The sequence below is a fragment of the Crinia signifera genome, chromosome 4, assembly GCF_055691185.1.
Source record: "Crinia signifera chromosome 4, ASM5569118v1, whole genome shotgun sequence".
Taxonomy (NCBI): Eukaryota; Metazoa; Chordata; class Amphibia; order Anura; family Myobatrachidae; genus Crinia; species Crinia signifera.
Window position 1 is genome coordinate 290,517,221 of NC_139220.1, and position 27,998 is coordinate 290,545,218.

Below are 27,998 nucleotides of genomic sequence, written 5' to 3' on the forward strand. Positions count from 1 at the left end.
GCCGTACTTGAGCTTAAAACAGCATCACTGTCCTAGTTTTGTTGTATTTCTGCTCGCACCCCAGAATGCGCGCAAGCAGAAATACACTAGTCAGAGTTAGCGGCGTTCTGATTAGAATAGTTGCTGGTGTTACCTCCTAGCACTGTGTAATGAATTGACCCCAAAGTCTGTAAGCATGACATTATTTGGTGTTGTGTAGTGCTATATATTACGGTGTACCAAGAGTACTTTGTGTTTTGTGCTCCAAAGCCCAGGCTCACCAGTCTTATTCTGCCATGATTATAGACCAATTAGGGAAGTTGAAAATGTCTGAGCCTTGTTGACACCTACTTTTGGATGAGGCTTCAGATGAAGGCACCCAGCTAGTGATCAGTCTTGGATCAGCTGCAGATTTGGTGAAGAGCAACCAAAGATGATAAAGTGCTTTAGCAAGGGGAGCGGCCTAGATACTCCTAATGGAATGTGCTACCTAGCGGAGACTTAAACTGCCCACACACTAGAACGATTTCTATTTCGGCCGATATATCATTCAATATTTACCGATAATCTGTAGAAAATTGGCCCGATGCACGCTCCCGTGGATCTTTTGCTAAATCTTCTGATCTTACGTGCTGCATGAAAGATCAGAAGATTTATCAAAAGATCCATAGGAACGCACATGGCATCTTAAGAAAAATCTTTGGTAAAAATGTGCACCTGCCTGAAATCTTTAGTCCAGATCTTTCTAGTGTGTGGGCACCTTTACCAAAGCATTGTAGCCACAAGCATCCCTAATGGCAAACCTATGGAGTGAAAGTGATCAGTGGCTACTTAAATTGCGGATAACCTATTGCACCATACAAGAATCATTCAGAATATTGGGCTAGAAGCAAGGTAGTGTGCGGATGCAATAACAAACACCACAGTGATGATATAGTTTTATATGGACTTTTTTTGTTTGTGTTTTTTTACATGACAGACTGCAAGAAAATATCCACTGTATGTACAAGAATATATAGCAAGTCATAGCATCACCTGTACAACGTTCTAAAGTTCAGTATTCAAAAACATATGTACATATTTACATACCGTATAAGTTAGAGAAATATGGCGTCTACTTACATATAAAGTATTTGTGATTACATCATTTCCTTTGTAAAGTGTAGGGCTCTTTTCTTATAAAGTGTTTACAAGATCATGAGGCACAAAGGAAGATCAAAGGCTGCATCTCAGGAATATTGCTTCAGAGCACATACTAGCTGCCTTCACTTTCATAAAACAATATAAAATAAGTCAAGGTGCACTAGGTGCAGACTTGGTGGATGAAGCCACAGTGTTTTTGATAGTATGACATACTGTAAGACGTTATATGTGCTCTCTGCATAATTATAAGCTGGAAGTTCATGGTAAGAAACCTTATATTCCCCAAGCATACATCACATGGTTTTACAGAAGATCAAATGTGTCTGTACTGAAAATGTGGTCAGCTGACTGGGAGCTGATTGGTCAGAAGATTCCACATGTGCTAGAGCAGCTTTCTTGGTGGAAGCACACATAAATGGGTCCATGTTTTGAATTGGAGGTTTGTTCTGCAAGATGAATCAACGGATCTTTTATCTTCTCTTGTTAGACTCCATTGGCACTGACTTTAGCCTGTGGGAACAACATTTCAAATAAAGTTTACACATTATTGCTGTGAAAGTTAAAATATGCATGGGTCGCAGAACCATTTTACCAGTGAAGCTTAAAACAAGTCCAAATATAAAACCATTTAACGCCTCCTGAAGTGAAAACGACTAATATGCAGCCTCTGTAACTAACAATAATAATAATGTTATTGTAACTGCTTTAAAAAAAAGTAGCAGACAAGCCTGCTGTTAACAGGTTCACTTTAAAGAGGACCTAGCAGTGCAGATGGTAAGTTCTACCCTGCTCCACTACAGTGGTTCCCTTTATTGACAGATATTCAGGCTTCAATAAGATACAGTTTTGCTTCAGAAATGTTTTCTTGCCCCCAAAAAATGAGTTGCCAGTGAACGTCCAGGTCTGTAACTCTGTGACTAGACCAGTAGGTTTATTTTTGAAGCCCTTAATTTGGTAACTACGGTAGGGAGCGCAGACATTTAACCCATTGTTGGTGTCACTGGAAGTAGATCATAGATGGATGTGGACATGGTCTGAATATCTGATTGTCAACATCCACTATGTGCACTCTGTGGTATGGTAAACATGTCAACATATGCACATTGTGACAGCCTAACCCCAACGTTGACACGTGTATAGGGTGATATTTTTAACTACTTTTTGGATGCCATGTTGTCATGTATAAACTGCATTTTGTATCTGTATAACTTCATTGCTATATAAATGTACTTTTTATTAGGATTAGTGCTTTTACAGCCATATAGGCACCAGTTAGAAATATAGTTCCATTCTAAGTGCCAGCTGTCTTTTACCCTTGACCTGGTGTGAAAGATATAGTGTGTGGGAAGGGTAGCCAGTGTTTAGACAAACTGATTATAATAAATATATGTTCCTGCTATCAGTATGTCTGATCGGAACTGTCTAGTAAGCTGTATGGGCTATTGTGTCCATAACTATGTGAACGGGAAACTTGTCATTTTGGATAATTTATATTATGTGAACAGACTTCTACATCCAGTAAGCAATATCTTACAATACTAGGATATTTGCTGCAGGATGGGTATAAAGGCTAGAGACTTATACATGGCAGAAGTTCCTGAAATCTAGGTCTGTCTGCAGCGGACACAGACTTCTAATGCACCCCAGTGTAGTAACTCAGCAGAGTTACATACTAAGAGGGACCCTGGGGATGACTGGACTTTTATTCTTTAAACTACTGATGACAACCATCCGGGACAGATCTTAAAACATCTGAGATAAAAGCTGAGTATTAACTTGTTACTTATTTGCATGTTTTTATTATTGTAGCTTAAATAAATGTTTATCTTTGTTTTGAAATGTCCTGTGTCAGTCTCCATATTTAACACATTGGGCCGTATTCAATGAGCCTGATTCGCCATGTTTTTATGTCGAATTTGTGCTGTTTGGCGAATTTCTGACTAAAACGGTGAATCACCCTATTCAATGACCACATGGCGAATACATTTCAAGGTTTTTTTCACCATGATTCACCGAGTAGCAATCGCTATCTTTTTATGGTGAAGTGGAATGTGAACTTTTAAAATGAAGTGTTTTGTTTTTTACAATTGGTGTAAAAAAATCAGGAATTTTATTCTGAGGAGGGGCATGCTATTTTTATTCATGTGCTGTAAGCACATGAATATATATTTAATTTAAAAAAAAAATATTTTTTTTTTTTTTTTTTTTTACACAGCAGCCAGCAGGGGGCGCCGGAGCCGAGCTGCTCATTACATATTCATATATTCACTGCACCCGATCGTTACGATCGTGTGTAGTGAATATACGCTCCCCTGCTGGCACCCCGGGGGGCAGCCTGTGCTGCCTGGCACCCGGGGAGCTCACCTACCCCCCACAAAGTTCTGGGGCAGGCAGAGAGACTACCATCTCTCTGCCTGGCACCATCCTCAGGCTCCCTGCGGCAATCGCCGCAGGAGCTCATATTCGCCAGTCAGGGGCAGCGAGCCCCTGACACGTTGAATACCGGAGCCCGCCGGCTCCGGAACGTGGCGAATGTGCAGCGAATCCTAAAAAGGATTCGCTGCACCTCGCAGGTATTCTCATTGAATACCGCCCATTGTATCCTAGTACCTGGTCGCTTGAGTTATTACTTTCAACCGACAACAACACGTTCATAATATAGACATGAATGGAGTTGTAGATATTCTAACCATTCGCTATCACAGTGGCTAAATTCTTAATGTTGGCAATAGGAGTGCATAACACAAACATAGGCAGACAGCAGCCACATTTCAACTGCATTTATCAAAAAAGCCCAATAATGGTAATCTAGATATTTAGGAGTTATTGAGATTGCAGTCATTGTCTGCTCCCTCTATGACAGGCTTTCCAAACTTCAACAGACCCTAACAGTCCAGGTTTTAGTAATATCCATACTTGAGCACAAGTGACTAAGGGGTAGATTTATTAAGCTCGGTGAAGTGATAAACGGTCTGGTTTTTATCATCGGCCAATCAGCTCCTACCTGTCATTTTTCAATCCAAGCCTGTACCTTTACAGGTAGGAGCTGATTGGCCGGTGATAAAAACCAGACAGTTTATCACTTCACCAAGCTTAATAAATCTGCTCCTCAATTAGTACCTAATTTATTTTCTTTTAACCATCTGTGCAGACTTTTAAAAATATGGAGTTTCCCTTTTAGTTATTTTACTAGTATTTAAAAGGAGGAAACTACTAAACAGACAAGTAAGAGGGGCTTTTGTCACACAACTTACATTTCCCTTTGTTTGTATTGCAGAATCTTTCATCAGAGTGTTTGAGGTAATAACTTCATCCTGTAAAGAAAAAAAAAAAAAAAAGAAGGTGTTTTATAAGCCTAATTGCAGTATACAATTATTTCACATCAAATCAAGTTGAAAATGAGACATCCCAGCATGCCCTGCAACAGTTTTAGCATGGCCAAATGGCAAAACTGTAGTAGAGCATCTTGGGATGACCTACAGGTAGATCTCCCATATGAGAAGTAAACTGCCCCCGAACATAATAACTGGTTGTTCCACCTTTAGCAGCAAGAACTGTAAATAAACACGGCCGATAATGGGAGATCAGCGTTTGACGCTGCTGTGCAGAATTCCAGCCCACTCTTCTCTGCAGAATTTCATTTAACCCCAGTGTAGGGTCTGTGAGTCTGAACTATCCAAGATCTTGCCACAGCATCTCAATTGGATTGCGGTCAGGACTTTGGCTAGGCTGCTTAAAAACCTGGAGACATTTAGAGGTCTCATGAGGAAGGAGAATATGAGAGATGTTGCAAAACGGATGGAGAAGCTGACAGACCTACAGGTGGAAGAGGTAAACTAGGCCAGAGAAGCACTGATGGGAAGGATTAAGAGTTGGGTGAGACAGGATTAATGGTGCAGGGTGATGGAAAAAAGAGGAGTGTGACATCTATATGTCTACAGTAACAAGAGAGGGTGAGTAGGGGAGTGGCAGAGAAGGTGGATGTGGGGTGTTGGATCTAGCAAAAAAAAAGACTAGGCAGTACAAACAAAATACATTTGTAATGGATGAAGTCAGCAATGGAGGTAGTTTTTAGTCGTTGACGCTAGGAAGTATGGCAACACTTTTTCTATTTGCTGGTCTGTATGGAGACACAGAGGTGGGCTTTTCACTTTCAGAGATCTGCAGTGAATGTAGGTTTAGGCTTTATTTAAATAAACAAACACAAAAAAAAAAAAACACTTTAAAATAACAGGTATATATTTTTTCTAAGGAACACAAACACTAATATAATATGCCCAAAAAATAATATGCACATGATGAAAGAAGAAAGCACCTATCAAATTCAGAGAAGTGCTGCAATCAGCCAATCAGAAGCAACTAATTAGTGCTGGTGACCATCAGCAGCAAATACTGGCATCAGCCCACAGGAACCCCAAAGTGATATGGGGGTTTATTCTGGTTCGTGCGGCTGGGCCGTAAGCGTACGTTCCTGTTTTTTTTTTTTTTTATCTGCGCATGCGTACCTTCCGTAATGCGCAGGCGCGATGACTCCACAACGCTCACGGACAGGTCTTTCCATGCAAAAAAAACTGTCCGCAAGATTAAGGTCATTGTGGGTGGCATATGGGCGTGTTGAGGGAAGCGGCCGAAATAATGAGGGAAACTGGGCGTAAACGAGGGTGTGCACAAAAAATGTACGGTGCTACTACCGCTCGATCGGCGAAAGCACCGTGCATTTCGGACACAAAACAGGCGGCCGCCACCTCCATACCACCCCTACAGATAACGCATGAGAGCGGACGCCTGGGTCTGCTAATTAACGCTGATTACTACTCAAACACATACACCTGAATGTAATAAGCAATGCTGCAGTCTATTAAGTCCAAACCATTATTTCACTACCTGCAAGAGACACACAGCACTCAAACACATTGGAAGCATATCTTTCTACACTTCTCTACATGTAAAGGTTGGTTTCATTTTAGCTAAGATTCTTTTTAAGACCTGCTTATATATGCCAAGGTAGTTATTTGGAAACCATTTACACACATTCAGTAAGTGTTTTCATATACTTTAAACAGCAGCACACTCAATCTACAAGAGTCGACATGTGTCAACCTTTTCACTCTAATACAAACATAGTTTTTGTATTTATGATAAAAATACATAAACCACATCTAACAGCTACAAGGATGTATTTTTATTAGGCTGTTCATTAAGGTAGACAATTGAGGTAACATAAATGATTTATTCTAATTGTTATTCAATTATTGTTTTAATTGCCTTAATTATAGTTGAAAGGCTAGATTATAAGGGCCATATATGTAAAGGGTATGCCAGCGTGCACGGACGTAAGCTCACTCTCACGATCGGTGACATACGCCGAGTTTTCCATTGAAAACAGTGGAGACCCGTCCGTGCACGGTGGCGTACGCTCAGATTGATGTCGGTGGGAAAACGGACAAGAGACGTCCGTAAACGGTGGCGTACGCTCTGTTGTACGCCAGTTGTCTGTGCCTAAGAGTAGATCCGTCCGTGTGCGGTAGCGTACGCTCATGTGTACGCCACTTCCCTTTGTCGGTTTTTGTGGCCGTCCGTATGCAGATGTTTTGTGGGTGGACTTTCGCTCACCGTCCGCGTACGGGAAACATACGCTGATACGGAACGTACGTACGCTTGGCCGCCTGAACCCGAATAAGGTCCATGGTCTCTGGCAGGTGTATTTGCCTTACCTTGCAATAACGACCAATTGTACTCTCCTACATTAAACGCCGCTCTCTTCCCCATACTGCGTCTTCACGCACAATCACTAGTAGCAAATCTGCATAGGGCTGTAAATATACACTTTGGGGGAAATTTACTAAAGGAAATTTGTAAAAAATAGATGTATTTGTATCCAGAAATACACTTATTTTTGACATTTACTATCCCGAAAATACGGCAATTCGTATTGATAGCACATCAATACGAATTGCCGTATTTTCGGGATAGTAAATGTCAAAAATAAGTGTATTTCTGGATACAAATACACCTATTTTTTTACAAATTTCCTTTAGTAAATTTCCCCCTTTGTGGTAATGTGCAGTAATGATGTGCATGCTTTACACTGCTGTATTCCAAACTTAGCAAGTGCCCCACTAAATTGCTTGTATGGCAATTCATAGCAAATATTGGAATAAAGAAGAAAATCTATTTCTGTACAGATATATCTATATTAAACCTATTAATGATTAGGGCTAGATTGTCTTCTCAGTTTAATCTCCGATTGTACATAGGTGATAAATTCTCTGTAAGCTTCCATTCCTTGCACATTCTGTAATAATTCCTCCACTGGTTCTCGTGAATGTGTGGTAGAAGCTGCATTGCATTGCTTTGTCCAGGGCCTACTATGCAGTGAAGATGGCCCTGTCAGGAACCAAACCCCATGGTCTCCAATTATGCCACTGTATGCCAGGCATGTGAAGACATGGAAAGGGTCAAGGTAAAGAAGCGGTCTCAAAATTAGTTAGCCTGGCTGGAAAGGACAGAATTCCTTGCTGCTCAGATAATACTGATGTGATACCATGTACGCCATATACAGATATAAAGCCAGATGCTTACCTGTACACCTTGTAAGACTGGGGCAGAGTCCGTCAGTGTCTCTTTAGAGTCTGTGAGTGGCGCTGGAGGGGAACTGGGCTTTGATACCTGTAAGATAAAATATTTATAAAATAAATGTAGCATTTGGTATAATGAAAATGCCATCAGCTTCTTAATCTTTTGCATGTCAACATCTCTGTGAGCGATGTGAAAAATATCTGCGAAAAATGCCAGAGTCGGTTACATTTTGTTATAAAAATTCAAATAAAATAAATTTGCATAAATAAGCTTATATTTCCTATAAAAGGTAAACATTGCAGTTAATTTTTAGGAATAAAAATGTTTGGCAATTTTCACACCAATTTTGACAAATTTACTTGGCACTCAAAGGGTTAAATGAGTTGTAGCATATATTTCTCCTCAACACAGTTATTTTTTTCTAGAGAGAAAAAAAAACAAAAAAAAAACACCCTAACAAAGCACGGTCATACAGACTGCAGAGGGGCAGAATTATTAAGCCCGGTGAAATGATAAAGTGGAGAGAGAAAGTACCAACTGGTCAGCTTTTAAAGGGTTAGTCCTATTAGTGCAAGATGCCATTCGGGTGCCGTTTAAATGCTGAAAACGGCACCCGAATTAAGCCCATCTCGCACCCGTCACCGGGTCGAATTCGCTTACAATAGTTTTTAAGTGAATTCAGTTCACCATAAAGTGCACCCGGTGCTGCGATGATTCACGAGTGCGAAATCATCCGCACCCAATAGGATGGACCTGTAGCTGTCAAGTCACAGGCTGGGTTTTAAACCAGTTAGGAGCTGATAGGCTTGTGCTTTATTCTTTATGTATTACTACATAAATAATATTTAACATTCAGATCCATCCCTGTCCCAATGCAGCTTACAATCTATATTCCCTACCACATGTACACATACACAGACATGCTAGGGTTCATTTTGTTGGGAGACAATCAACATACCGGTATATTTTTGGATTGAAGGAGGTAACCACAGTACCCGGAGGAAACCCGCGCAAGCACAGAGAGAATATACAAACTCCACACAGTTAGGGCCATGGTGGGAATTGTACTCATGACCGCAGTGCTGTAAGGCAGTAATTTGAACCCCTACACTGTTTGGCCACTTGATCACTACACCAGGCATAATAAAGCTGCCCCTGAATGTTCTATATCCCAGAATGCAATGTGCAATCTAGAATCAGTATCACAATTATAGTATAGCACACACATTATGCAGCCCTGTACAATGAGGTGCATTATCATTGTCACAGTGGAGCGCACAAGCCAATTTCTCTATATCACAAACACAAATCCATACACCATGCCAGTGGTTCCTAACAGCTCTAGGATCATGATACCCTACAGGAACAGCATGTTTTCATGACACTTAAAATCTTTATTCAGAAATAAAATATTCAAATTAGTATGTTGTGTTTATCAGTCATCCTTTGGTCCAGTAATGGGTGGTAGACCACATACTTTATTATTGGCAGTCACCAGCATTGGCTTTGGCTATTATGTTGACCTTAAATCATTTGATGTGGTCCTGCACCACAATCACAAGTTTGAGAACCACTGCAATAAGGTCAGTTGTGTCAGATATTTTGACTGGTGTACAGCAATATACTCTGTTTGACTGCAGAGTACAGTAGCCCCAAGAAAAGAAAACAACTGCACCAGAATGACTTCTACTTTAAGATTATAAATAGGATCGTGATTATTCTAGCACCCTGAACCTTCTTCCTGCAGTAGATGAACTGCAGTTTATGGTAAATGCAGGGTGCTAGAATGAACACTAATAGGATATAAATATATCTTCTAATTTACCTACAGCGCTGCAGCTGTCGCATACATAAACAATGGGAATCGTTCACTCTATTAAGAAGGAATCGGTACATCTGTCAGAATGAACTTCGGTCTACAGTCATTAGGTCGACCCCATTAGGTCGACTGGCTGGAAGGTCGACCTGATTTAAGGTCGACATGGGCCAAGGTCGACATGACTTAAGGTCGAATTTGCATAAAGGTCGACATGAGGAAGGTCGACTGGTCATAAGGTCGACATGGGTTTTTCACTGTTTTTTTATCCGAATGTCGACATGGACACAGTTGGCAATGAGAATCGGACCCTCGCATCGCTCGCGAAGGCACGGTGGCTCGCTTCGCTCGCCACAGCTTTAATAACCTCCTCCACGCCCTAGTGGATGGTAGGGCATGAAATACCGCCTGTCGGCACATGTCGGCTCAAAAAACCCCATGTCGACCTTATGACCAGTCGACCTTCCTCATGTCGACCTTTATGCAAATTCAACCTTAAGTCATGTCGACCTTGGCCCATGTCGACCTTAAGTCAGGTCGACCTTCCTGCCAGTCGACCTAGTGGGGTCGACCTAATGACTGTAGACCTAAGTTCATTCTAATAGATGACCGCTTCCCATTAAGAACTACTTTGTGGTTTGTGTGGGTGTACTTCAGCACTTGCTTTAAAAGAAAAAAAAAACAATCAAGCCATATCACAAAATCTACAGACTGGAGTGTGAGTGGGCAAGATTAACTAGTTCTTCAATTTAAGATTTTACATTGCCTGTCTGTAACAAGAGGTTGCATATTATCACACTTCAGCTTTGTTTTAATGATGATGCACCATTTAGCCAGAAGCTGATTAACATATCTGTATGTATTGTAACACCAAGAAGAAAATAAGAGCATTAAGTGCAAATTGATGCAAACACGAGGGGAACATGTTCAGATGGCTGAAATGAAAGTTAAAGTATCAGCACTACAGTAAAATGGATGCAAACTAACACCAAGAAAGCCTAGAGACTATGGGCGGGATGTATCAACGCTTACCGTGGCGCTGACATCCCGTTTTCGCTTCCGCCGACTGTTCGCGTGATGTATCAATAAAGTTTTCGTTTGTTGTTCTTGAAAAAACTCTGCCGGGTTGAAGTATCGCAGAGTTTCCGGCGTGAAAGTTCTTCCCATAGCAGTGTATTGTAGCTGAAGCGCTGTGTGATGTATTAACACTCGCAGCGCTCAGCTTTTCTTTCACATAATTCGCCTTGTATTGCTGGCGAACTGCAGTTGTGTCAGGTCACTCATCAGTAAAAAGTGTAAGGTAATTCTTTGCCTCAGGAGGGTGTTTGTGGAATGTGTTGTAATGGGAGTCCAGGTTTTTTTATATGTGGACGGTGTGAGGCACAGAGCATGCAGGAGCCATTGAGGTGTGAGGCACTTGAGCTGTGTGCCAGATAGGATTAGGGTAAAGGTGGGTGAGGAGTGTGGCATATTAGGGCATATGCAAAGTAGGGCAGGGCGGGCTGACCATCTGAGCGCATCTGCGCATGACAATAAAATAACGTCATTGCGCATTTAAAAAAAAAAAAATGCGAAAACATATCGATGGAGGTCCGCATTACCGCGGACCAAGGAAGAGGGGGAAAAAAAATCATAAATAACACGGAAATCTCCGCAAAACAGTACACAAAAATAAAGGACTCCACTTCACTACAGAAATGCGAGTATTGATACATCCCGCCCTTAAAGGTGTGTAGTCAAACCCTGGGGGAAATGCAGCTGGCACAGGGGCTTATAATAAATTCCGTGCAAATCAAAAAGAGCGAGACACTGTATATGGAAACAAACATAAAGCAAGAGGTACAAATACATTTAATTGGTACTTGTTTCCCAGCACAGAGCCAACAATTTTCAATCGTATGGCATCTTATGCATTGTATCGCATCGCATGCCATGTAGCCGCATGCGATGCGATTTTAAATTGTATAAGCACCCTAATGGGTGCTTGCAATGTTAAATGCACCCCCATTATCAACGCCAACCCGAAACGTGGCAAACACAGCGAGCCCGCGAGGGGCGGCGGTACACGTCCTCCGACCTTTTCATACCCCCAGTATCCACATCGGCGTGGAGTTGATTTTATATAGTGTGGCGAGCCCGAAGCGTGGCGAGCCCCGCGAGGGGACGCGTATTACTTTACATGTATTCCGCGTCCGCTCACCACGCTTCGGGCTCAGTGGCTCGCTGCACTCGCCACACTATATAAAATGAACTCCACGCGGATGGTGGGGGTATGAAAAGGCCGGATGACGCGTACTGCCGCCCCTCGCAGGCTCGCATTGATTGTGGGGGCGCTTTTAACATTGTAAGCATCCATCACGGTGCTTATACAAATTAATAATCTTATTGGGGGGGGGCCATTTAACATTGAAAGCACCCATTAGGGTGTATCCCATCGCATTGTATGCCATATACAATGGTATACGATTATAAACTGTATAAGATCGGGTGCCATCGCGTCGCATACCATTGTAAGGCTTATGGTATACGATGCGATGGGCGCCATGCTAGGAAACAAGTACCATTTAATGATTTGTCTGATGCTGATATAGCTTGCATATACAGATAAAGTCAGGTTCATCATTGCCTCGATTCGGCCGCAGTTGCTTGTTTGGCGTGCCAAAGTTACACTGGCGGCATGGAAACGCCACGCTGCAACATCACCACTCAATGCTTTTCTATGAGCCTTGAGAGAAAAATAGATGCTATTGCATGGCCAACGGGATCACACCAATTGCCACGGGTTCGCGTAGCTACATCTGTATAACCGCACATCTGCCTGACTGTATGGGTTATGCTGGCTGCAGGAACTGCCCACAATGACCCCACAACTGGGCAGGCAAATTGATATGGCCACCCAACTGAAAGGTATGGGCAGACATATGAAGTAGCTGATTTAGGTAAGCTGTACGCTGTACACATTTACCAATCGGACACTCAGTTGGAGGGATGATCAGCTAGCCAGCCTAAAGCTGGGTACACATAAATACAATTGTCAGGCCGTTCTTCCGTTCTGGGTCGGCCGATCATTCAATTGTATAGGTGTGTACGCTGTCCCGTATGACCGAAAAACGGCAAAAAACTGTCTTGACCGTCCATATTTGGTCGGTCGACGGTTCTTTGCTGTTTAATTTTCATCTGACAGGACGGCCCCATATCGGAACAAAAGTGCAGTGTGTAGGCACGTTCAACCGATATGCTGCCGTCCTTGTGACTATACTGCCAAAGCTGGAACGCCCATGTCTCGGCAGGATTTTTTAAAACCAGCCCCAGGCTCCAGGTCCGGGGCTGGTTCCCAAAATACGGGGGGAAAAAATGACTAGGGGTCCTCCGTATTTTAAGAACCAGCCCCAGGCCAAACCAGCCAGCAGGGTAATGCCACAGCCGGGGGGAGACTTTTTATACAAGTCCCCCCGGCCAAAGCATTCAGCCCTCTGACCGGTCAGCCTGGCCAGGGGTCCTGGGGGAGTGGGGACCCCCCCCCCTCCAGGACTTTCCTGACCAGGCTGAAGCCTGGTGCTGTCCCCGGTGACCCTGTGCGGTGGTCACCGGGCTGATTGAAGTGTAAAAAAAAAAAATAGAATAAAAAACTATTGTATGGTCACCGGGGACAGCACCAGGCTTCAGCCTGGTCAGGTAAGTCCTGGAGGGGGGGTCCCCACTTCCCCAGGACCCCTGGCCAGGCTGACCGGTCAGAGGGCTGAATGCTTTGGCCGCGGGACCTTATATAATAAGTGTCCGCCGGCTGTGGCATTACCCTGCTGGCTGGTTTGGCCTGGGGCGGGTTCTTAACATATGGGGGACCCCTAGTTATTTTGTCCCCCGTATTTTGGGAACCAGTCCCAGACCTGGGGCTGGTTTAAAAAAAAAAAAAAAAAAAAAATCAGCGAAGCCCTAATTGTCGGGTTTCCTGTTTTTTTTTTCTCTTTTTTTAATACCAGCCCCGGCTCTTTCAGCCTGGTGCTGGTTACGGCAGCGGGGGGGACTCCAGGCCACTTATTTTTTTAATGGGTAAAAGGGTGACTAAAATGTAGATGCATAACCCATCTACATAGAAGATTAGTCACCCTGCCGGCTGACTAATTTCACGTATATAGCGGTTTGCTATAATTATGCCCTAACCCAGCACATTATGATAATTTTGCTCACATATGACGTGTCAATAGCCCAAATCGAGACAGTGTGTACGGTGGTACAATCTTTTTGGTACTTGTGTATTATAGCGGCGCCCCCGATTTCCATTGCGCAATGTTTTAATCGCATCGCATGCCATGCACCCGATGGCATGCGATGCAACGCGATTTTTGGCCCCTATACGATGAAAGATTGTATAAGCACCCTAAAGGGTGCTTTTAAGCACCGTAATGGGTGCTTACAATGTTAAATGCACCCCCCCCACTATAAACGTGAACCCGCAGCGTGGCGAGCGCAGCGAACCCGCGAGGGGCGGCGGTACGCGTCCTCCAACCTTTTCATACCCCCACTATCCACGTCGGCGTGGAGTTGAGAATAGAAAGTGTGGCGAGCGCAGCGAGCCCCGCCAGGGCACGCGGATACCACCACAGGTATCGGAGTCCCCTCGCGGCCTTCACAGGTATCCGCGTCCGCTCGCCACACTTTCTATTCTCAACTCCACGCCGACGTGGATAGTGGGGGTATGCGCTCGCCACGCTTTGGGTTCACATTTATAGTGGGGGGGTGGATTTAACATTGTAAGCACCCAATAGGGTGCTTATACAATGTTAAATCGCATCGCATTGTATGCCATATACAATGTCATACAATTTTAAAATTGTATGGCATTGTACAATATCGCGCGATATCGCGTCGCATCGTATGCCTTATGGTATGCGATGCGATGGGTGCCGCCAAAATACACAAGTACCATCTTTTTATGCGACTGTTTGGACGGGAGTACATCGGACGTCGCAAGTAGAATTGTACAGGTGTGTACGCGCGTGATCGGCTGTTGTTTGTGGACGGTCCGACGGGTGAACGGTCGGTCCAACGGTCGCAAGAAACCAGGATTGTATATGTGTGTTAAGATAGAATGCTATTAGCAACTCTTATTTTCCTTTAGACTGTGAGTTTATGAGCGGGCCCTCTTACATCTGTTTAATTAACACCCAATCTTCCTTTTACCAGTGTACTTGTTTCTCCTCTTGTAAGGCACTACACAGCGGGCTGGCGCTATATAAATAATTGTTGATTATATTGTCTGCAGATCTATTTTTTCCCTCAATGTCACATAATTGTAGTCAAAACAAAACAAAAAAAAATAATTAAAAACAGGTGTCGCTCACCTCCACAGTCTGTTTCACGGTTACTATGGGCTTCGGTTTGACATCAGTCAGATATAGAGCTCGGGAAAGGAGTAGAAGAGATGGAGGGACATTCTCCTTCAGGTGTAAGTCCAGCCACTAAGGAACAAGAAGATTAAATATTAATGGCATTTGTAGGAGTATGCTGTATAGTGGTATTGTTTTTGGTATAAAATGTAGCCAAAATCAATATACCTGCTTAATTTGACTTTTGAGCTGCTCCTCTGTGAGACCCAGGGACCTCATACCTCGAGCCCTGCTGGCACCCTGCAGCTCTGCAACAGTGAGGTTGTCCACCCCTTCCTTTGAGATCATCTATGGACCAAGAGATAGCAAATAGTAAATGAGCAGATGGAGATTTTTGGTAGCCAGAATTAGTCTTATAAGTAGTGTCAAAATAATTGCCGACATTATCTTGCACAAGCCCTCAAGCATGTTGATGATTTTTTTCCAGATAAGTGGGTTAATCCCATTGGGCAGAGCAGTTGGAGGTCTTTATTCTGAAAGGCCATGCATGTCTGCTCTAAAGCTTTATTGAAAATGCAAACATATCTGCTAGCATGCTGACCAGTTGAATCCTATTATATGTCTTGACAACGACCTTACGAGGTTGAAACATTGACCAGATATGTCCTGGTTTTTGGACGAATAAAGTCTTTTGTTATCTTCAGCGAGTGCCATCTACAGTATATTACTGGAACTTGACATCATCGCCGGGAAAGCCACTCACCTCCTTGTATTATTACCAGCAGATGAGTGTCTTTGTGGACGGCCTTTCATAGTGCTGCACTATGCAAAGCCGTTCTCCCCCCTGCTGACAGTGCCGAGCAGGGGGAAAGCAGCTCAGTGTGTATGCACTGGGCAGCTTTCCCCCCAGCGATGACAGCGGTCATCGCTGTCCATATACACTGGGTAAGATCACGCACTGTGTATGGACCTTTCGTTTCACCAGAGAGTGGTGTTTTTCTATGGTCACAACTGCCCTGTAAAGGGTGAAGGAGCCGTCCAGCCTCAAAGTGTTTTGAAGCCAGGTAACAGAACATGGTTCACTGCAAAGCCAGAAATGTACCTGGAGGAAAGACGGGTGGGCTTTCAGGCATACAACTCCAGTCCAGGTTTTCAGACCTGCACAGCCACAGGTGGGAACTGGGCAAATTGCAGGAGAAGGGATAAATATTGAAATTTAATTTGGTGCACGTTGCTCTGACGCCTGATAGAGGCCATTGGTCAGGGACAAGTTTTATAGTGCCAGGGACCTAGACTAACAGTGCCCAGAGGCACAATGCGCTGCATGGACAAAATCCCTCCTTTTGTTTGTTGTAAGAACCTTATGTTCTTACAACAAACAAAGAGAATTTGTGGCTTGTATGGCATTAAGTACTTGCCATGTCTCTCCAACTTTGTCTTCTTGCCCTCAGATCATCTTACACCTAGATTGTAAGCTATACTCTACTCCAGGGGTGGCCAAACCTGTCCTCAAGATCTACCAACGGTGCATGTTTTCCAGGCAACCTGTGGATCTATAGTAGGAATGAATGCAGCAGGTTTGAAAATGTGACTGTTAGTATTGACTACAGCTGTGCACCAGCTAGGTGATCTGGAAAACATGGACCGTTGGTAGATCTCGAGGACCGGTTTGGCCACCCCTGCTCTACTCCCTCCTGTTCTAACATACATCACTCGCTAATACTGCTTTCACACCGCACCTTGACGCAGAAACAACTCGGCCATAACCTGGGTTATTGCCGCAATGTGAAAGGGCGTATAACTGGCTACACTCCCTTCTTGGGCTCTCTGCCCCTGGACTCCACTCATTGACTGTCTTCCCACCTCTTTTAGTAATTCTAAACCTGTTAGTTGCCCCCACACTAATGGGTACTTATTTTAGCTTGCAGTGAATGTAACACCCTAGCATCAGTAGCTGTGCTGAGAGTTGTAATGGTATTTGTGGTTTACCTTTTTGTACTTTTATACCTGCTATATGCGACATGGGGTGTCCTATATAGTCTAATAATAAGTTGTAGTACTCTGGAGACATGATGCGATTGAGGTTTTGCATGTTTCACAGCACCATCTCTCACCTCATCATCTGCCCGTATAGAACGGAGTTTCATAAGTAGCTGGAACCGCAACAGATTATTTGTGCCAATTGGTGGCAGTTCTAGCAGTCGGCACAGTGCGCCCAGCTGAGACCTCTCAAGGTGCTCCAGAGTCAGCTCATCCTCAAACAGCTTAGAAAAGCGTACAATCTCCTGAGTGGTTGGTTGTTCCCCAGTGCCCCGTACCTGGAACAACACAGTATAGTGTTTATATTTGCTGGGTAGATGGTAGTACATTATATCAGCTAAGACCAAGACAAACCTGCTGGACATAAGATGAAAACTGCTGCTGTCTCTCTCCTCCAGTCTCTGCCTTGTTCCGTTGAGCCATCTCGGAGATTGTCTCCTGGAGAAACTTTGCCATCTCCAGCTTGGCACCAAGTTTCTTTTTCATCTTCTCCTCCTGAGCGATTTACAAACACGCAGAAATGTCACAATCAGATTACAGATCAGACCCTTCAAATATGTGTGCCAACACTAACCTTGATCACAAATAAGTCCCATACACAATAGACGACTAGGCGCACTGCTAATTTAATTTACTATATCGGCGGTGCCCCTGGTTGAACAAATCCCCTCGGTAACATGCGAGGTAATGTACGCGAACACATCCAGAGAAATCATTTGATGGTCACCGACCATCGAATGATTCGTTACTTATGTATATTCTGGGCTCCCATGTTAAATGCACCCCATTTTTTCATACCCCTACTATCCAACTACGCATGGACTTGATTTTATATAGTGTGGCGAGCGCAGCAAGCCACCGTGCCCGAAGCGTGGCGAGCGGACGCGGTCTCATAAGAAAAACGGGAGCCCAGATATTACATAAGTACCAATGATTCTCTTCCCTGCGGAAATAAAAGTCAGTGAATTTTATATTTCCGTCTGGATCCGCAGGAGGAGGGGTGGGTGCTAATGTCAGGTGACATCAGCCACCCAACAGGCATCGGGACACCCATAAAACAATGCCCAGCCTGGTGTCCGGGCCCTCTGTGTAAAACTCACCGAAGCCGTTCACTTCCGCGGTCTGCACAAATATGCACATGCGCCGACCTCCCACCATCGGAACTAGTAACTGAATAACCCCCAGACTGAGCTGCATGCACAGATCAAGGGGATATCTGAGTAATATCTTTAAAAACCATGTCTAGTGTGTACAGGGCTATACCATAGCACAATAGTTTTCTATACGTTAGTCTTTTGATGGACAATATTTTCTGAGGACTTGCAAATCATTGTTATACAATATAAGCTACCTTTTTGGATTCAGACCTTTGAAAAAGTGGTAAGAGAACAACGAAACGCGTTAGTATGATTGTTGTTGGACATTGGACTCTACTAAACATTCCACTTGGACCAGCTCCCCTACAAACATCTACCTTGGATCCCCAGAATCGATACATATCCTCCAACTGGACTTTTCAATTCAGGGACACCACCACCTGCTTATACATTGGAGACCCACCTGTCTGTTGACAGGCAAACCTGATCCACACATCTTCAGGAAATATCTTGGGACTTCAGTAGGTTTATGGACACGCACAATACCAGTTTTTATGGAGTACAAAACGGGAGACCAAGTTTGACCATCAAGAGGGAGCATTAATAGGAACAAGCGGGAACAATAATAAGCATAATATTCCACAGTCCTTTAACATTTATTATATGTGTGCATATATTTTTATCTGTTCTTCAATAGGAGAATATTTTATATTCCATTCTATATCAAATCGTTATCCACCACTATTTCCTTTTTTGTTTATGGGGAATATTTTTTTACCTTTTTGGATTCTGTCTCAAAGGTGGAAGGTAACATTTCAGGGAAAAGCTTCAAAAACACAGGCAACAGGAACTCCATGAATGGAACAATGATGAAAACCATAAATGGAACCAGACGGAAGAGATCCGCACATGTCCTCATCAGCTAGAAACCACAAGAAATGTCCTTCATTACAGCAATATTCAGACAAATGTGTACAATTTGGTTATTTATATCTCAAGCTACAGAGGGATAAGAAAAGTGAACAGTATGGAGGATACTAGGCCACAGAGGACAAGGCACGAGGAGGCCACAGAGGACAAGGCACGAGGAGGCCACAGAGGTATAGAAGGAATGAGAACACTTCAAAGGGATAAGGAAAGAGGAACTACAGACACATAGTAAAGCACATTGGACCTACCCTCCTTCTCTCTCTTCTGCTCAGCAACTGACCATGTAACAGCCTCCAAACCATTCGAGCAGCCACTTTGGTGTCAATAAAAAGGAGTCGGAAACCATGGTAGAAGTGTTTAATTTCATCCACTACTTTTTGCCGCAGTGACTTGTGCACAACTGGTGCAGTTTTTTCTGGCTCAGGTGTAGGAGGATCCGGCGGAAGCAGGTTCTGAAGCCGCAGAACAGATGAGTGGTAATTACAGGTCTTGATGGCAGGGTACATGAAGGTTGTGGGTGCCCAGTTGCATGATTTTGAGAGACAACTATTTTGGTTATAGGATATGGAGGTATACAAAGGGCAACCACTCTTCTGTATGACAAGACGACAACCCCTGTGAAATATTAATTCTACCTATTAGATAGATCCTTTAAAAAGACAGCACAAAGCATTTATCCTGACATTTTTGTAGATTTGTTTGGGGAAGACTATGGAGTCAATTCTATTCAGAATAATGAGAATAGCGCCGGGGGTGGGGGGAGCTCCTGGCGCTATTCTAATCAGTGCGCTGCTAGGTCGGAGAAGGCCGGTACTCGCAGGTGTTTAGTCGAGAGTACTGTCATTTTCCTACTTAGGTGATGCCGTTTGAGATGTGCTAGGGCACAGAACAGCATTGCCGCCCTAGGAGGGGTGCAGGCAGAAATCCACAAGTCGGCGTTAGTAGCGTTTTGATTACAATATTCACATCATTCCGAATAGAATTGATCCTTATAACCATAATACCACAAATACTGTCCTTTTTTAGTGGTGTGTTAACCAGTAGCATAACACACATTAGGAATGCAAACCACATAAATTACAATGATTATAAAATTACGGAACATGTTCAGTTACCACAATCTAGTTCAGCTTTCAGAATGCCTGGGGACAATAACTGGAAAACTAGAACAAAAGTCATAAAAGAAAGAGGTTTGCTCTTAAATGAACATGAATCTGCAAAAAAGTAGGGATCTGAAGTTTTAGTTCTGCGATTAATGTTCCCAAAATGTGAGGGTCTCCAAAGACATCTAAAATAATTCCTAAAACAGATAAAGGACTCAACTGAATAATTCCTCCTGTATGGTAGAATATTTCTTTTAAAGTTTGTACACACTGAACGATATGCACTTGGTCATAAATGACATATTCAACTCACAAGAGCATGCATAGTTATCTTTATCATTCATACACACACACACACTAAACGACATGCACAATAATATCACATTGTGCATATTGTCTGCATTTATTGCATAGTGTGTACAGGGCTTTAAGCATCTGTTCAACTTTTACATTTGAAGTTCCTCAATTAGCATCATAGGGATACAGCTTCTGGGTTAAGTTCCTGGAGCTATTCAATTGATTGCCGGCACCTAACCCAGAGGATGCTCCTTAAGGCAACTAATGCCCAAAGCTTAGATACAATAAACTGCATCTACGGGATTAAGTTCCACGTACAATGTTGGTAAGGCCACAAGCACCTGGAGCCTAGGAGGAACCAGTTAATTGGGGGTTTACCGCATGAGCAGGTAGATAGCACTTGCGCATACATCTCTGCAATATAAATGTAATTCCCTCCACAATAAAATAAGGAGGAGACATCATCAACACAATTATCTAGTTATGTTTCGAAAGAATGCCGCAAGACTTACCGGGATCGGAGAGACGCCAGAACGATACTTGAAGTGCAAGCTGCCATTTCTTCTTACAATTACTCTAAACCTACCAAAAAATAAAAAATAACGGATCTTTAATGTGAATTAAGCAATGTCATTTTAATCAACAGTATTGGTTTGCAGATTATGGGGCAGATTCAGAAGTGGACATAATTTTGATGTTTACGATGAACATTAATGTTAAAGCTTGTCACTGTATATGTGCAGATGTGGCTCAGCAAGGTCGATGGCAGTGCCCCAGAAGCCGCATGATTGATATGTAGCTGGTATTTGGGGGCGGAGACAGTAGTTTTTATTCAAGATGCCTGTAGCTTTACATCATTTCCCAAAACTGCTGTGTACAAAGATGCAATGTCTACCTTATTGTGTTAGTCAGTCCTTTTGGTCAGTTAGGCAACCAAGACTGTAACACTATCAAACTAATGGCTGTAACATACGTAACTCCCTATTTCAATTAACAATATTTATTAGCCAACACATTGCGGATTGCCATGACAATGAAGGCATGTCGTACAGAACACCAACACACACACATGCAGATGTTCGGCGGCACTCAGCATAAATAAAGACACAACGCTCAGCCTCAATGAGCGTTGGGTCTTTATTTATGCTGAGTGCCGCCGAACATCTGCGTGTGTGTGGAGGGTCAGACGGATGCCTCTTACTACGGATGGCAACAGCACCAGTTACTCAGATACAGTGAGTGCCTTTCTACAATATATATATATATATATATATCTCCCACTATATGCCGGCACTCGGGGGTCTCAGGGTCAACTGGCTTGGGTGCACTTAAAGTAATACAAACAGTCCTCCAATGAAAGGCACACCAATTGCAGATAAAAACTTTTAGTTAATGGATGTCACCGAATACATTGTATTTTCGGGGTCAGCGCCCCTTCCTCAAGGTACAATCCAAAACTGGAAACAGCAGAGTACTCGGCTGTTTCCAGTTTTGGATTGTACCTTGAGGAAGGGGCGCTGACCCCGAAAATACAATGTATTCGGTGACATCCATTAACTAAAAGTTTTTATCTGCAATTGGTGTGCCTTTCATTGGAGGACTATATATATATATATATATATATATATATATATATATATATATATATATATATATATATATATATATATATATATATATATATATATATATATATATATATATATATATATATACATATACACACACATATATTACACTATGCAGACACAAGACATGACAGCTACCAACATGACTTGCTAAAAAGACATGATCATAATACAATTACTAGGCGATTCATCGCGCCCTACGGGCACTCTTCACACGTCGTAAGGTGCTCCACCCCCTTAACCCGTAAATGCCTTTATTGCCTGAAATATGATTAGTATTATATGGAGGATTCCCTGCTGTGGGTGTGGGAGCGGGTGCGTTGTTGCCATGGCTGGGTGCAGGGGTACTGCGGGGGGTGCCGTGGTTGGTGCAGTAGTACCATGGGTGGGGGGAGTGGCAGGTGCAGGGTTGCTGCAGGTGGTGGAGGGTGTCCAATGGTGCTGTGGGTGTGGGAGGGTCCAGGCGCGGGGATGGCATGGGTGAGGGACGGGGTCTGGGCGTGCGGTGAATTACCGCAAGTGAATGCGGGGGTGTTGCAGGTGGTGGAGGGGTGGGTGCAGTGACATTGTGGGTGGGTGTGGCGGCGGTGTGGGTGGATGAGGGTCGGGTGCAAGGGTGCCGTGTGTGGGGGGAGAGTGCTTGGGGGTGGTGTAGGTGGGGCAGTGGCAGGTGCAGGGATACTGCTGGTGGTGGAATTACACGTTCTGGGGCGCCCCGTGTGGGTTGGTCAGGTGCAGGGGTGCATCTGTTGAGTGACGGGCAGTTGAGGGGGTGTGGGAGGTGGTTGGGGAGGGAGGAAGTGGGCACGATGGGTGGGTGCGGTGTTGGGGCGGCTGAGTGCAGGAGTACTGCGTTTTTAGGAGGTCCGGGTGTGGGTGCATATACAATTCTATATCAGATTCTATATACAGAAAAAATCCTGCAACAAGATCTGACCACTGGACAAGAACTTAACACAATTCTATTGCAGTCTATTAAGAAAAAGGGAATAAACCGGAGTCTGATCATAGCACCTTGGTTCACTTTAACAAAAGCAAACTGCAGTGGTTGATTGAAATACTCAGTAGTTGTAATATTTGAAGAATTGTGCAGTGACCTGAGAAAGGCATTTCATTTATAAAAATTTCATTCTGTCTGCTCTCTGACTTTTTATGTCAATAAAACCTGCAAAAAGAAATACCATCATGTCCTGAATCAGTTTTTTAATGCACTTTAGACATACCAATTCTTGCTGGAAAGAGAACCATATAACGAAGGACCCTTTATGGTACTATCATTTGGACATTACAAACTGCAAGCAAAATGAGACCAAGAATTCAAAATTAATCTTTTAAATATCTGAAGGGAATACTGGTTCCTCTTCAGTGCTCAGTGACAGCAGCAGCCCCTAGGAAATGGACAATGCTTCTTATTAAGGCCTATGCAACATGACCTGAATACCGGACATGATAATTATAAAATTGCATTCTTTAAAAACATGAAATTACACTTTCCAAAAGGGCCAGTATAGCTTCCATCAGAATAAATAGCTGATCCATGTGTTTTAGTGTCAAAACTCTAAAGCTATACAATTGCAGCCTCTTTTGACAATTTTTCGCCAATGCGATTCCAATTCAATGTGCGGAAAACGGTCTAAAAACAGCTGCAATTGAATAGTAAAACACACACACACATATATATATATATATACACACACACACACTTAGTGATCCTTCTAGGAACCAAATGAGGCAGGGCGCTGGAGGGGCGGACCGGGCACTCCGACGTCACTAGAGGGGGCGTGCCCGGGCAACCGCGTCACTACAGGGGGCGTGCCCGGGCAACCGCGTCACTACAGGGGGGCGTGCCCGGCCATGACTACGTCACTGGGCTGCCGGGACGTAGCCATGGCCAGGCAAGCCCCCTTCAGCGATGCGGCGGCCCGGGCACTCCGACGGGACAGACTGCAGGCTGATTTAGCGGGGCGCTGCTAGAGGGGCAGGGCGCATTTTGCCCTTTAAAAATCGGGCAGGGCGCAGCGCCCCACTAAAACAGCCTAGCGGGAACACTATATACGAATTAAATACTATCCCATAAGCAGAACCCGCCGTGCCCTAGATTCCAAATTCCTTGATATGTCTGAAAGCGGTAGAAGTGTACAGGTTATAGCAGTTCTGATGCACAGATACTGTACATATTTACACCTCTTTGTGCAGCCAGGGAAGGGTGGTTAGGTTTAGGCTTTGGGGAGGGAGGTTAGACACTTAGGGGTTTATTCTAGTTCATTCTTTCTGACAAAATCCTTCTTAGATGGACAAAACCATGTGCACTGCAGGGGGGCAGATGTAACATGTGCAGAGAGAATTAGATTTGGGTGAGTTATTTTGTTTCTGTGCAGGGAAAATACTGACTGCATGATTTTACACTGCAATATAGATCTCACTTTGAAGAAAAACCCCACCCAAATCTAATTCTCTCTGCACAAGTTACATCTGCCCCACCCGCAGTGCACATTGTTTTGTCCATCTAAGAAGGATTTTGTCAGAAAGAATGGACTAGAATAACCCCCTTAGAAAGGGAGGTTAGGGTTAGGCGGCAGGGTACAGGGGTTAATGTGGCCATACACTACTGTGTTTTAGATTGGCTCCTATCCAATGTGCATCAAAGCCTCTAGATTGCAAGTGCTACACATATGATCTGTCGGATCGGACAGCCTGCAGCAGCACTTGCTGGGATTGCAAGAACAGGAAGGTCTCAGGCAGCTCAAGAGGGAAGGTCCCAGTCAGCTTCTCCCCTCAGAGAAGTCACAGAAGTTTTTAGGCACTACTGTTATTATTGTCATCATCCTTTATTTATATGGCACCACAAGGGTTCCGCAGCACCCAGTTACAGAGTACACATAATCAAACTGGAAAACAGTAACTTATGCTGCTTTCCCACTGCAGACCAGTTTAAAGTACTGGAAGAAAAATCGGTCACTACTGTGGCCTTAGAGTGCGCCTGGAGGAGTTGTGTCGCAGAAGCTGCAGTTTCGAAAATGGGATGTCAGTCCCAAACAACAATGGTAAAGAAAAGGGGAGGGTGAAACTGCGCTAAAACTGAAATATGCAACAGGTGTAAGTAAAAGTACAAATATTTATTAATATAAAATATTGAATATAAAACATATATAAAGCGGGATTACATATCCCATAAAACTCATGCTTTTATGGGATATGTAATCCCGCTTTATATATGTTTTATATTCAATATTTTATATTAATAAATATTTGTACTTTTACTTACACCTGTTGCATATTTCAGTTTTAGCGCAGTTTCACCCTCCCCTTTTCTTTACCAGTTTAAAGTACTGGTCATCTTAAATGGTATTTAAAACGGTATTAGCATTCCCACTGCAGCAGATTACCGTTTTAAATACCATTTAAGTACCATTCCCATTGCAGTGAACCATGTAAAATGTAGAGTGTCTAACCCCCCCCCCCCGATTGCTGCAACAGAAGTATCAAGGTGGCAGCAAACAGAGTGCTTTGGTGCAGTCGAAGACTTCTCGGCCTTTTGGCTAAGATCAAGTGTAGTATCTGTTCTTATCAGTGGGTATGGACTGGCCTCTGGCAGAGAATAGAGAAAGGCTGGACTGAGTAGCTGCTCTGATGGGCGGAGGGTGTGGGACCCCTCTTTTTTGCCTGGGAGTGGTGAAAGGTCTGGCTGAGTACCTTCACCTCTGCCTTTGGTAGGAGGTGTTGTTTCCGTAAATCCACTGGTAAGAGGGGGGAGAAACACTGGGCCTAGTAGTTTGACTCTCTTGACGGGGTTCGTAGCCCCCGAAGGATGAGTCAGCGAAAGGCTCAGTCTAGTATCCATTCCCAGGGAGCGGAGAAAAGCTGAGACCGAGTAGATTGGTCCAGGTTGGCTAAGCCACCAGCCTGGGCACAGCGAAAAGCTCAGCCTAGTATCTTAACCCTGGGAGCGGAGAAACACTGGGACTGAGTAGATTGCTCTTCCGAGGGGGGTGCAGCCCCTAAGGGAGTCTTTCGAAAAGCCCAGTGGAGTACCCATTCCCATGCCAGGGGCTGGAAAATGCCTGCTGGTGAGACGGAGAAACACTTGGTCGGACGCTGACTGGTCGGCTGCCTGGAGCCCGAGGCTGCACTGTGCCCCCGGGGTAACTCGGGGATGCCTGATTTGCACTGGTGATATCCAGCACCATGCACTGAATGGCACTTGCACCGCGCACTTCCCTCTAGGTTAGGCTACACGTCCTTACCTCGTCCTTTTGGATGGGGTAGGACAATTTTTTACACCCCCACCCCGGCCTTCTGGCTAGGGCCTCTTTTTATTTTCTTTCTTTGATTTGCACTTTTGAGCACTTCACTTGTTTTCGTTAGTTTGTCACGTTTTTTTTATTTGGGTAGTGCGGCTGTCCCTAACGGGCCTTCCGTTCCCCAAATGTGACTGGGACTCTTCACCTTTTGGGGAGAGTCCCGGTCCCCTCGAGGGCAACCCCGAGCCGCAAGGCGGAGGGAAGCCTATGCGGGTCTCTCCAAACCTTCGGGTGCGGAGGACCCACCGTCCAAAACCCTTCCGGGGGTGGAGGAAACGCGGGTCTCTCTGAGCTTCGGCGAAGAGGACCCACCGATCCCTTTTTTCCCTTCCTCGGCCTTATGGTTGAGGGGGGTTAGGGGAACCATGGGGCCTTTCTCCTTTGGGAGAGGGTCCACACGTTCGTACGGCTGCCCCCTTTGCACGTGTTTAGGCACAGCACTGGTGGTGGTGGGAGCACACCTCGGGCTCCCTGAGTTTCTTCAAACTCACTGCTGGAGTAAGAAAGGATAAGCACATGAGCATCGTAGGTTAAGTTTAGGCTGCAGGGAAAGGGGGTTGTTAGGGTTAGGCTGCTGGAAAGGATAATTAGGGAGGAGGCAGGGTGAGGGTAAGCAGAGCTACCCAACTCCTTTCGCTATTCCCTACTTTGGGTTGCCAGCATCAGTATTCTCACCACCAGTCATCTGTATGTATCCCCATAATTCACCTAGGGACAGATGTATTATAGCAGCATTTATTGAGCCGCTATCACACTTCTTGCTTCACCTCATTAATGAAGCGAACCAGGAAGGGACATCAACAAGATGTATTAACATCTTAATGCATACTCCCCCTCCGGCGATGGCTCCTCCTGGAGACAGAGCATCAGCTCACACTAACGCTCTGTCACCTTCCCCCCGGCCGGCTCTACTATAAAGGGCTCTATCATTTAGATAGCAGTGCCAATATCGACAAAGGGCGCATAACGCCCCTGTCATTTAGCACACCGGCTCAAACATGAGGAGAAGCAGTATCAGTGCACATAACATGCGCCGATACCCCTTCTCCCCCATAACGACAATTCCTACATCTGCCTGTTAATTTAATTTCTATTAGCATACCCAGATCCTTGTGACACATGATGATATGATATTGCACACACGAATAGCCCACAGCAGTTATCAAAGTGACTACCTGTACACTAGACTACAATTGTTTATTCAATTGGAGACTCAGCGCAGACACTGGAGCACTCTCCTCCTCAGCCACTACTGACTGAGTATGTGACAATATAAATGTATTATAGCTTATATTTAAACTGTAAAATATTAAAGACCACAACCAGGGAAAAGAATCGCCATTATGTAAATGCAGGGTCACTGAGAATCTCCAACTATCCCCAGTAGTTTAGTCAGAGACAACTTGCTCAGGACAGATCCACAACACCTGGGACCGGCAACCAGGAACTGCTGATGCCAGTATAATAACACTAGCGTAGTACCTTACAAGATCTTCAATCCATTTCCAGGATAGACAGGGGCACGTCTGACGCACCTTTACCCAGCTGGGACTTTTCTGTGTTACTTCCGCGGATTTCTGCTGCTTCTGCTTCTCAAAATCTATTTAATCGCCCCTGCTCTCCTTCACTACCACCTCCTTCCCCACCGGGCCAGAAGCATCAACAACCAGACCACCGGCAGACACTGCCTCAGCCAATCACAATACGCACAGCTGCTTACAATCCTCATCATAGACCAATCGCTGTCGAGGAGAGGCG

General features: G+C 44.2%; 1 protein-coding gene and 1 pseudogene across 3 annotated transcripts; one reads left to right on the plus strand and one right to left on the minus strand.

Moving 5' to 3' along the window:
• Positions 1-905: 905 nt before the first annotated feature.
• LETM2 (leucine zipper and EF-hand containing transmembrane protein 2) lies at positions 906-27,998 on the minus strand. 3 transcript variants are annotated; one of them, XM_083184997.1, is made up of 11 exons: positions 27,776-27,998; positions 20,824-20,893; positions 19,160-19,526; positions 18,760-18,903; positions 17,239-17,379; positions 16,959-17,162; positions 15,073-15,192; positions 14,860-14,976; positions 7,705-7,791; positions 4,377-4,436; positions 906-1,632 (listed from the first exon to the last, which is right to left on the minus strand). In XM_083184997.1, exons 2-11 carry the CDS (start codon positions 20,868-20,870, stop codon positions 1,606-1,608), a joined length of 1,314 nt encoding a protein of 437 aa, XP_083041123.1. In that variant the 5' UTR covers positions 20,871-20,893; positions 27,776-27,998; the 3' UTR covers positions 906-1,605. The 3 variants fall into 3 exon arrangements, with proteins under 3 accessions (XP_083041123.1, XP_083041122.1, XP_083041124.1); XM_083184996.1 differs by having other exon boundaries at positions 27,723-27,997; XM_083184998.1 differs by having other exon boundaries at positions 19,160-19,363; positions 27,723-27,831.
• Positions 25,459-25,594, plus strand: LOC146076313 (U2 spliceosomal RNA; annotated as a pseudogene).

Bases quoted from the DNA above. Each gene is read 5' to 3' on its own strand.
- LETM2 (XM_083184997.1), bottom strand. From the start codon at position 20,870: ATGGCAGCTTGCACTTCAAGTATCGTTCTGGCGTCTCTCCGATCCCG. The intron at 7,792-14,859 runs GTGAGCGACACC...TTTATCTTACAG, and splicing joins CCGTGAAACAGACTGTGGAG to GTATCAAAGCCCAGTTCCCC. The intron at 4,437-7,704 runs GTAAGCATCTGG...TTTTCTTTACAG, and splicing joins CAGTCTTACAAGGTGTACAG to GATGAAGTTATTACCTCAAA.